This window comes from Brachycentrus maculatus, unplaced genomic scaffold (assembly GCF_059751285.1).
Source record: "Brachycentrus maculatus isolate JH-2025_06_01 unplaced genomic scaffold, ASM5975128v1 h1tg000248l, whole genome shotgun sequence".
Lineage (NCBI taxonomy): Eukaryota > Metazoa > Arthropoda > Insecta > Trichoptera > Brachycentridae > Brachycentrus > Brachycentrus maculatus.
In genome coordinates, this window is record NW_028280999.1 from 101,521 (window position 1) to 113,507 (window position 11,987).

Below are 11,987 nucleotides of genomic sequence, written 5' to 3' on the forward strand. Positions count from 1 at the left end.
TAACAAAATGGAAGCATGATTCTTTTTTTATAAATTTATTCAAACATAAGCATACAATTTATTTAGTTATATTAAATTTAAATTAATATTATGAGTTAAGAACCATTTCTAAATTTCACAATCAGTGTCTAAAAACTTTCTCCAGAGTTCATATTGTTCTTTAATGCTGACTTCGTGTAAACTTATTAAATGTCGCATGTCACAAATTCCTTTGGAGGGTCTCGAATTGCTAAACTGGGGCACATGGACCCTCCGTATATTTAAAACTTCCGCTGTTATACCGGTGAGAAAAACATCTTCGAGCTTCAGAAAGGGCAGATTCAAAGACGCGTTCAACAATGGTTCGGCCAAAACTGCAGGGAACAGATATGAAGGTCCGTTTGTAAAGTCGGGAAAAACGCTGTATCGAAATTCAGACTTGGTGAGGTAATATTTTGACAGTGGGAAACGCATCGGTTTTTCTTTGTGTTTCACTTGCCCAAATATTGCATTGTCTTCACCGATATGTTCGTCTATAAACCTCAAAAGATTTGTGGTGTTTATATACATATCATCATCCGTTTTCAAGACAAACTTGGCTTTCGCACAAAAGCGTGTGATCCACTCTAACATGGCCATGGATTTTAATGTCAAGTTGTTGTAACTTTCATGAAACTGTGCTCGAATAATATCAAAATACATGCTATTTTCTCGTCTTATCGACTCATAGTCCATTTCCTTGTCTAAACCCATTAGAAATGCGATCGCCGTATCTTTTCTCGTATTGGAAAGTGCCCAGGTACTTCTGATTGCCATTCGAGCATAGTAATTTGACGGGTGACTTATTACTATTATGATCAGCGTTAGGTTTTCTCCCGATTCACTGCAGATCTCCGCTCTGGGTTGTATAAACCCGGGAACGTAATAGGACTTTGCCAAATCTGTTCGTATATCTCCGTAAGTTTGGCTTACGCTGTAGTATAAAAGGTACAATGTAAAATATACTATGAAAAATAGTAAAAAGTACCTCAGTTTGAATCTCACAAATGATATATTAGACATTATTTTTAATGTAATTAAATTAATTCATCAAAGCTGAATTAATAAGGCTTGTAATATATTTAGAGCGATGGTTATTTACCCGTACTTATTCTAGTTGTTTTGAAATTTTCTGGAGTGACTTTAGTAATTTTTTCTTACATGAAAGGAATGAAATTACATTTCCTTCATAACAGTGATAATGTCCTACACTCTGAGTTTAGATCATCTGTATCCCTTCAAATATATTTCACGTCTCTCAAGCCTGGACCGCGGAACTGACCGTCTGGCCCGCATATAATCAACGATTAATTTATCACCACGTCAATCCAATGCGGTGTCCTGTATACCATTTGAAGAAGAAAGTATTTACAGATGACATCCTGAACATTTTCATTTAGAAAGATTTTTATAAACCTGAAAAAGAAACAAATAAAATAAAAATTTTAATTACATGGATACACTTGCGTTTGAGGAATAAAGCTGTCATACTTGTCTCCAAATCCAAATGGTGAAAAGAGCACTATTTTTTCATGAAACAAAACATTTCAGAGAAGTATTAAGTACGATAACCGCTTCTATACAGTAGTATTAAACATGCAGGACTTAGATATGTTTTTTATAACAAGAGAAATATTCGTGTTTTTATTATTTTACAAAAATACTACAATTTCATACTATTTCTGTGCTCAAAAATACTTCAATTTCATACTACTTCTGGCTCATTATTAAAAATAGGTATCAAATTGTGTTTGTGGGTTTGAACCCAGAAACTCTAACTCAAAAGAGTCACTAACACTAACCTGACACTAACCACGGGACCACAACCCAACGCTCGAATAATTTGTAATTATATATTCCCTCGACCCAGTAATAAAAGGTAACTTACTTAAATTAAAAGTTAGTCTATCTTGAGTACTGAAGTTCTTACATCTTGAAAATAGTCCACCAGCTTTTAAGTAATGTTAAAACATCTCTTTTATTAAATTTAAACAGATTAATCACAATTTCATTGCATTGTTATGTTACAAAGAAAACTAAACCATCCCACAGTAACAGTCACCTACCTCGAACAGTTGATAGTGTCATATTTGATTTTGAGGATTATTGTCACAAGTTTTATGTTATAAAGTTATCATAATGTGGGCAATGCAAATAAAATTATACTAACAGTAAAAATGTCCTGATTTCAACATCAATATTTTTTATCTTGAAAATGATAATCTTTATTGATTTATACTCATAGGTACTATAACGAAGAGATTAGATAAGTATTTGAATCCGAAAATATGTTTTTTTTTATTATTTGATTTCCCTTGAGGATTATAAATCAAGATTTTTAAAATGTACTTTTTTTATTTCTTTAGTTAGCTTAAATTATATTTAATACAAACTATTATTTACACTTAATTTATGTTTTGCGCAAAAAACCTTTTCATTCCTTGCGCCAAAGATATTGAATTTGCTGCCCGTAACCATTAAGAATTCCAGTAGTGATCATGTCTTTAAGAACAGTGTCCGTCGATGGTTGCTTCTCGATGGAAGGGACAAGGTAGACAGTGAATTAATTAAGCCCAGGTGTAATTATTTTATTGTAAAACCTTTATACTGTAAATTGTAATTGTATTTATTGTATGTAATGTATAAAATCTAATAATTAAAAAAAAAAAAAAATTAAAAAAATTGTATTAACATGTAAGTGTTTCGGCTCAACACAGGCCATGCCTAAAGAGCCGTAATACATATACACGTAACAGTAAAAAAAAATATATGTAGCTATGAAATAAATAAATTCTTCTTCTTCTTCTTTTTCCATGTTCGCTCCCTAGGTGGAGCATATGGCCAACACGAGACGTCTCCAAGTCACTCTGTCACGCGCCATCTTCTTGGCTTCCTCCCAGGTCAGTCCGGCGTCTCGGAGTTCCGCTGAGTATAGTATGGTCGGTAAATAAATTCCATATATATATATAATAAATAAACTTTTTTTATTTCAATGAAATTATTTCCAGAGGCCATAAATATTCTCAGATTACAGCACGCCTTCTTATCTCAATGGTAGGCAATAATAATTCTCTAATTACAATTCTTCTAAATATGAAATTATCACTATTTACTAAAATGGTACTGCAAAAATTATAATTTCTTAAATGTGACAGTAAAATAATTAAGATCGACATAACGCAATGCCCTCTGCATCACTGGCTACATATAAAGAAAATTAAAATTAAAATCATTTATTATTTTTTTGTCCGCCTCCGTAGTGTAATGGTCAGCACGCTCGGCTACCGTTCTGGAGGTCCCGGGTTCGATTCCCAAGGGGGGTAAAATAAATATGAGTGATTTTTTCACTGTAATATTTATTCAATATTATTACCCTGGACTGGTACCTGAAGCGGAGGGCTGATCACCTTTCCTTCATGTGTAAACGATCAAGGTAACACTGCGTTTATATGACGCAGTGCCCTATGCATCATTGGGGTGCGGTAAGGGATTTATTATTATCAAAAAAAAAATATGTTTCTATGAAATAAATAAATAAAATAATAATAATAATAAAAAAATTAAAAAATCTGTCTCTTCTTATTTCAATGAAATTATTTCCATAGGCCATAAAAATTCTCAAATTACAGTCCACTTTCTTATCTCAATGGTAGGCTATAATAATTCTCAAATAATAATTCTTCTTAATATGAGATTATCACTATAATGTTACGGCGTAATATTTGTAGCAAGATGAACTATGACCCCAAGCGCCCGCTAGGGGCAGGGCGGGGTGTACGCGGGGAATGTTTACGTTATATCCCTTATGAGATTGAGGCAGGGAAGACTGCATACACGTGTCATTGTCTGTCATGGTGACCTGTGGAATAAACCGATTGCATCCTAATTACGAGTTATTATTACCTATACCCGAGCCCCGTAATAATTTACTAAAATGGTACTGCAAAAAATATAATTTCTGAAATGTGAGAGTAAAATAATTAAGATTGACATAATGCAATGCCCTCTGCATCACTGGGTACAGATAAAGAAAATTAAAATTAAAATCATTTATTATCTTCTAATGTAATCTTACATTTTAATTTTTAGGAGTCAAAAACACTGTTGTAATTGTCTTCAGCGGTTCTTGAATAACCTTTTTTCCCGTCATCTTCGTAATTGTACGAAGAGATTAATTTTCTTTTCACGGGGGCAACAGTTGTGGTTTTACAAAGCAAATAGACAATAAGGCACATGGATAAGAAAGCCAGAAGAGAGAGGACTTTTAAATACATGCATATTTTGGCATTTGTCAAAGCTCTGATCTCCCTTTGCCTAAAATAAAAAACAACCGAGTTAGTCAATAAACTCCCTCAAAATAAAAAAAAATAGATGATATAAAAATCCTTAAGAAAAAAATTAAAGCTCCATATTTAAATCTTTAAAAAAATACATAAAAAAAAACTATTTTATCTTTTATTATATAATATTAAACCACGAGTGTAAGTCCCTCTCCAAGCACAAGAGCACAGTCTCTTTTATGGAGAGGCACAGCTAATCGAAATATAAAAGTTCTCCGTATGTATAAATGATTCAAATGTATTATGTTATAAATAAAAATGTAAATATATTAAATAAATAAAAAAAATAAAAAAAACATAAAATAACCCATAGTTCACGTCAGTTCTATTTATAAATTTACTTCACTGTGTAATTAGTGATATTTTTTATTTTTATTTTATTTAATTTATTTATGGTTTTGTCCGCCTCCGTAGTGTAATGGTCAGCACGCTCGGCTACCGTTCTGGAGGTCCCGGGTTCAATTCCCAGGGGGGGTCATACAAATGTAAGTGATTTTTTCACTCTAATATTTATTCAATATTACCCTGGACTGGTACCTGAAGCGGAGGGCTGATCACCTTTCCTTTGCGTGTTAACGATCAAGATAACACTGCGTTTATATGACGCAGTGCCCTATGCACCATTGGGGTGCGGATAAGGGTTTTGTTATTATTATATTTATATCTTGGTATAATCATCGATCAACAAGTAAAATCATACAGTCACAATTTAATGCAGTGCCCTATGCACCATTGGGGTGCAGATAAGGGTTTGAATGAAAATTAATATTTATGGTTCACAAACAATGAAAAACATATTAGAAGAATTGAAATACAGTGCAATACAAATTGTTTGAATGTTTTTCATCAATTGTATGAGGAGATGCATGAATGTAGAAGAGGCGAAGAATGTTTGCAAAGACAGAGTGGTGTGGCGTTCGATTCTCTCTGCCTACCCCTGCGGGGAAGCGGCGTGATGGTTAGTTAGTTAATTAGTTAGATGAGAACACAACCAACTTACAGAAACAAATAAAGGTGCAGGTTAAATACATATATATTTATATATATAAAGAAAAGAAATTTGGTTTAAAAAAAATTGTTATAACAATTAAAAGTAATAAAATAAAAAATAAAAATTAGAAGTAAAAATTAAAAGTGAAATTAAATAAATAATAATAATAATAAAACCCTTATCCGCACCCCAATGGCGCATAGGGCACTGTGTCATATAAACGCAGTGTTATCTTGATCGTTTACACATGAAGGAAAGGTGATCAGCCCTCTGCTTTAGGTACCAGTCCATGGTAATATTGAATAAATATTACAGTGAAAAAATTACTTATATTTATTTTACCCCCCTTGGGAATCGAACCCGGGACCTCCAGAACGGTAGCCGAGCGTGCTGAACATTACACGGACTTTTACGGAGGTGGAAATTAAATTAAATGAATGAATATTTTGAACTATAACTGTCAACTGACAATTTGTCGGCAGTTCCCATCTGAACTTAGGGATGCGGCCCTAACCTGGAAGAATGCAAAGGAGCAGGCAGCCAACAGAAAAGCCTGGATACAGTTTGCGAACTCCATATGCTGTATAGGGGACAGATATGGATAAATGAATGTATATTTTCAACTATAACTGTCAATTGCTTAATTAAGAACACAAATTTAACATTCTTTTTATTTTTAAGGAATAACCTGCTAAACTTCTATTTCAGAGGCTTGTCCGCAGGTAGGATAGTTAGGAAAAGGAAGGTATATCGCTCACTCCTTTCAAGAACGTCATAAATCAAAAATCGTACATTTTTAGTTTTGCATGTTTTCGGAATGCCCAGAAAATGTACTACATCCCAGCAAAAGAGGCATATTTTTAACTTAATATTTACCCGCTACAGGGCAGAAAGTGTTGTTTTTTGCATTTTGAAGAAAAGGTTAACTATTTTTTTTAATTTACTAAATATTTTTCAAATGGAGAAAAAAACCTTCAGGTTTTACCTTGAAAGATCTGTTTCACAGCAAAAACTTTAATAAGTGGCTTGATATTTATTTTCAATACATTGTATTATATTTTCAAACTTTAAAAATGTTCTCCTGAAAAATCAGTTTTTTTGATTTATGACGTTCTTGAAAGGAGTGAGTGATATGTGAAAAATACATTACAAACACCCAGACCAATTGAAAATGAATATTTCTTGAGTTCACTTTGCAGTTGGAGGGAAACGAACCAGCAACGCCAGTTTCGCAGTAGAGCGTCTATGCAACTACGCCACTATGCCTGCAGCTTTATTAATTCTATAATATGTCAAATAAGGAAAGAATATTTTACGAATAGCAAACTTCCAATGCGCTATGAATAAATTCTAATGTTTCTTGAATGTTTTTCGCAGATACATTGGCACATTTTATAAACTTTATAAAATTAAACACATTTAGGATTTTTTACAGAATGTGTGGAAGTTTTTGGTAAGGGAATGTAATTAATTATTTTAATGTTTTTAGAATTTAATAAACCCTGATGATGGCAAGGTTCTTGTCGAAACCGGTAGGTTAAAGTGTACTAATAATAAAAAAGTGGTTAAAACAAAGTTGTTTAATTTTATAAAATTCTAATATACTTACGAGTTTATTGCTTTTTCCTCCATCTTGATTGTTTTATTAGAAATCTTTGAAAATGAAATATAATTTAAAATAATATTTATTCTGTTATTAAAAACCAATAAAATGTAGGTATATGTCAAAACCCAAACTATCAACATTTTAAAACAAGTCATTGGATTCTACTGTTTTATACACATGTATTTAAAATAAAATAAAATCTGTAGGTACCTACTTTTAATGTAAAATATATATTCTATATATATATATATATATATATATATATATATATATGTATGTATATATATATATATATATATATATATATATATATATATATATATATATATATATATATATATATATATATATATATATATATATATATATATATATATATATATATATATATATATATATATATATATATATATATATATATATATATATATATATATATATATATATATATATATATATATATATATATATATATATATATATATATATATATATATATATATATATATATATATATATATATATATATATATATATATATATATATATATATATATATATATATATATATATATATATATATATATATATATATATATATATATATATATATATATATATATATATATATATATATATATATATATATATATATATATATATATATATATATATATATATATATATATATATATATATATATATATATATATATATATATATATATATATATATATATATATATATATATATATATATATATATATATATATATATATATATATATATATATATATATATATATATATATATATATATATATATATATATATATATATATATATATATATATATATATATATATATATATATATATATATATATATATATATATATATATATATATATATATATATATATATATATATATATATATATATATATATATATATATATATATATATATATATATATATATATATATATATATATATATATATATATATATATATATATATATATATATATATATATATATTTATATATATATATATAATATATATATATATATATATATATATATATATATATATATATATATATATATATATATGTATATATATATATATATATATATGTATATATATATATATATATATATATATAGAGAAACTGTATCAAATTGTATGAAAAATATAACTGTATTAAATAAATAAAAATTGAAAAAATATCTTTTATTAGTATCAAATAATATAATGGTATTTTTAATAGAGTTATGTACAAAAAATATATAACTGAATAAGAGCGCTTGTGCACTACAGGAATTTTACCATCCGGCAGTCCGGTTTTTTAAATAAAAGAGACTACAACAGTTTAGCGTGATCGAATTTACGCGCACCGATCCGAAGAAAGAAAGACAAAAACACAAGCCAATCATCCGTTTTATCATGCTAACAGAATGTGCCGGACGGTGAAATTCCGTGTAGTGCACAAACGCCCTAACAATGACTAGTTTCATCCAATAACTTTTTCCATATGTCAAATTGTTCTTTGAACTCCACCATATGAATACTAATAACTCGTTGCACTGTGCACGCGTCCAGAGAAATTCGATTATTTATAAAACCCTTTTCGCCAACTCTCTTGATATTTAATGTCTCTGCCACTATGCCGGTCATGAACACATCTTCCAGGAGCATAAACCTCTGCGTTTTAGAAGCGTTGTACAGCGAAGGTGCCAAGATTGCCGGGAGAATATAAGACGGCCCCGTTGTGAAATCTGGGAAATATCGGCCCGGGAAATCTTCTTCCCCTACATAGTACTTGTTATTAGGATCTCTTATAGGCCCCCATCTGTGAGCCAATCTTCCGAATATCGTGTTTGTTTCACCAATGTGATCATCGACAAACTTCAACAATCTGATCATGTTTATGTACATGTCGTCGTCAGTTTTCAAGAAAAACTTGGCTTTTAAGCAGTATTCCATAATCCATTGCATCATTGCGATCGTCTTAAGAGTTAAATTGTTGTATTTCTCGTAGAAGCGACCGAATATCATGTCCGAGTAGAGATCATTTTCTTCCTGTAGTTTTCGCGCGATCTCTTCATCGTTAGTGATGCCCATGAAGAAAGCTATGGAGACATCACGCCTATTTGTAAAGTGTCCCCAAGTCTCGCGGATGGCCATTCGCGCCTTGAAATTTGGAGGCGCCGAAACAACAAGAGCGATGATTTTAATTCCTTCGCCCGAATTTTCGCAAACTTTCGGATTAGGATCTATAAATCCCGGCTCGTAATAGTCCTCAGCCACTTTGTTGCGTGTTGAAATCGTAACCTCAGTCGGTGGATCAGTTGTAACGGCCTCTTCATTGATCGAAATGATCGTCTTGGCACTTTTTAAAGTGTGGAAGGACACATTTCTGATTGTTTTAGCGAAACTGCTATCGTAATATGTAGCGACATACGTGAGATATAAAAGTAGGCATATGGCGCCTAGCGCCAAAGCGTGAAATGTTTTAACTATCATGGTAGTGAGGTGATTTGCACATTGTCATTTTATCTTGCTGAAACCTGAAAAATTCAGAAAACAAAACATTTAAACATCTGAATTTAAATTATATGTGAAAACTTAAGAGAAAATATTCCTTATATCCAGACGGAGTCAAACTACCACAGCCTAAAATTCTTCGTATCCATCTATTCTCCTTGCTAAGTATACGGCTGCTTTGGACCGTATAAGAGAATAAGATATATATAAAATAACAAAGATAGAAATATTATTATTATTAAACCATATCCTCTGCCTAGGTGGAGCATATGGAGTCCACAAACTATCTCCAGGCTTTTCCGTCGGCTGCCAGCTCCCTTGCATCCTCCCAAGTCAGATCCGCGTCCTGAAGTTCTGACGAGAACTGCCGACGAATAGTCAGCAGTGGTCGTCCTGGGCGGCGCGAACCTGATGCCTTGTAAAAGAGGCAAGCTTGATTAAAGCTCGCAGGAGGCATGCGGAGTACATGGCCTAGCCAACTGAATCGCCTTTTCTTGACGACAGTTGTTTGATTTGCTGCGTCATACGCCTTATCTCTTCATTCCTCACAAAGTCAAACCACCGCACGCCTAAAATTCTCCGCAGACATCTATTCTCAAAGCTTAGTACACGGCTGCACTGGGCCCTTGTAAGGTGCCACGTTTCACAGCCGTACAAGAGAACAGGAGCAATGCAGGCATTGTATAGGCGGCAATAATAAATATTTTTGTCCAAACTTTTTGTTCACAAATACTGGATTGTATTCCACCTCAAAGTTTCTCATATTAACACAATGTTTGCGGGAAATGCTTAAAAGCATCTTTTACATACTGCTAGTAGAGGGCGGGAGACGCCTACAAGCGTTTTATTTGCTTACTTTTGGTAGAGAGCGAGCCGCCAAAAAACATTGTACAGATCGGAATTGGGTTTGCTGTTACTTGTGATAAGTATACAAACCTTATTATTATGCTAAATAGGGTCGGGATTGATGAAAAAACCGCCCGACAACAATATGTTGACACCAAAGATATCTGGTGTGTCTCCTCGCAATCGTAAGAATAAAAATTCAGACAAACTTAAAATATTGTGATTAGAAATTATTTATAAAATTGTTTTGTGGCGGAAACTAATTATTATGTTAAAAAGTCAGGTTTCAGGAACAGTAAACTCATATTTAATTGTTGGGTAATATATCCAAAATAAAACAAGGCTTTTGTCGGATTGAATTCTACATTTATTTATGTATATCTTAATACGTGTATGGAAGTGAAACATGGAGTTGGCAAAAGAAGGATGAAAGTAGACTGAATGCAGTCGAAATGCGATCTCTCAGAAGAATGTGCGACAAAACGATGTATGATAGATGTGCGAATAGTGAAATAAGGAAGGAATGCAAAGCTGAGATAAGCATTATCGATAAAATTAACAAAGGTGTGTTGAGATGGTTTGGACATGTAGAACGAATGAGTGAGGAAAGAACGGTAAAACAAATTTATGAGGCGAATGTTTTTGGGAAAAGAAGCAGAGGAAGACCGAGAAAAACATGGCACGATCAGGTATGCCAAATACTTGAAAGTGGTCAGGTTAGGAGTCGTAACAATCGGCGGGTGTGTATGAGGAGATGCATGAACGTGGAAGAGGCGAAGAATGTTTGCAAGGACAGAGTGGTGTGGCGCTCTATTCTCTCTACCTACCCCTGCGGCGAAGCGGCGTGATGGTTAGTTAGTTAGTTAGTTAGTTATCTTAATATGTGACGCATTTTGTATTCTTAGGACATTATCAAACACGAGTGACATTATCAAACAAAAACAAGAGTGTTTGATGATGTCCTAAGAAGACGAAATGCGTCACGCATTAAGATATACATAAATAAATATAGAATTCAATCCAACGAAAACCTTGTTTTATTTTGGACATATTACCCAACAATTCAATATGGAATTCTACCAACTGTCTGCGGATACAATAAATAACTCATATTTACCTGCGCTCTTGTGTGCAATGTTTCCCTGGTCATCATATATGCTTTTAAAAGCACCAAAAAAATATTACTATATCTTCATTATTATCACTCACTGGTATCAAAATACTTAATTCGAACTAGTATTACATTAGGACGTGTTAGTAGGATGTAACATTGAACATATTGACTGCAATCTATAATGTATCTAGGGCTGCCACTTCAAAATTATTCAGGTATATGTAACTATCAAGAATCGGATTTTTTTTTAGTTTTCTTCTGTCCCTCATCTGCACCCAATGGTGCAAAGGGCTCTGCATCGCATTGCTGCAGTAATATTCTGATCAGTAATTACTTGTATTTCCAGGAAATTTTAGCAGCAGAAGAAGACTTGTAAACATTATAACAAAATCATTGAGAAAAACACTGTTGGGATCAATGTTATCTTAGACATTTTTTTTCTCGATATCTCAACAAAGATGAAGAAGAATATGGAAGTCTAGGTATTTACATCGCTTACGACCTGTCATAGTTTGATTAAGTA

At 31.8% G+C, this 11,987-nt stretch overlaps 2 protein-coding genes across 5 annotated transcripts; both read right to left on the bottom strand.

Moving 5' to 3' along the window:
• On the bottom strand, positions 1 to 7,083 carry LOC148306148 (beta-1,3-galactosyltransferase 5-like). Of its 4 annotated transcripts, XM_088265534.1 has the most exons (4): positions 6,959 to 7,083; positions 4,094 to 4,332; positions 1,121 to 1,434; positions 1 to 952 (listed from the first exon to the last, which is right to left on the bottom strand). In XM_088265534.1, the coding sequence occupies exon 4, from the start codon at positions 793 to 795 to the stop codon at positions 109 to 111; it is 687 nt and encodes a 228-aa protein (XP_088121660.1). In that variant the 5' UTR covers positions 796 to 952; positions 1,121 to 1,434; positions 4,094 to 4,332; positions 6,959 to 7,083; the 3' UTR covers positions 1 to 108. The 4 variants fall into 4 exon arrangements, with proteins under 4 accessions (XP_088121660.1, XP_088121656.1, XP_088121658.1 ...); XM_088265530.1 differs by having other exon boundaries at positions 1 to 1,434; XM_088265532.1 differs by lacking the exon at positions 4,094 to 4,332 and having other exon boundaries at positions 1 to 1,434; positions 6,959 to 7,080.
• Positions 7,084 to 8,223: 1,140 nt separating this feature from the next.
• On the bottom strand, positions 8,224 to 11,588 carry LOC148306149 (beta-1,3-galactosyltransferase 1-like). Its single transcript, XM_088265529.1, has 2 exons — positions 11,468 to 11,588; positions 8,224 to 9,527 (listed from the first exon to the last, which is right to left on the bottom strand). Exon 2 carries the CDS (start codon positions 9,481 to 9,483, stop codon positions 8,455 to 8,457), a length of 1,029 nt encoding a protein of 342 aa, XP_088121655.1. The 5' UTR covers positions 9,484 to 9,527; positions 11,468 to 11,588; the 3' UTR covers positions 8,224 to 8,454.
• Between the last annotated feature and the right edge of the window lie 399 nt (positions 11,589 to 11,987).

What these genes read in the sequence shown, in the direction of transcription:
- LOC148306148 (XM_088265530.1), bottom strand. Translation starts at nt 1,041, where the DNA reads ATGTCTAATATATCATTTGTGAGATTCAAACTGAGGTACTTTTTACTA.
- LOC148306149 (XM_088265529.1), bottom strand. Translation starts at nt 9,483, where the DNA reads ATGATAGTTAAAACATTTCACGCTTTGGCGCTAGGCGCCATATGCCTA.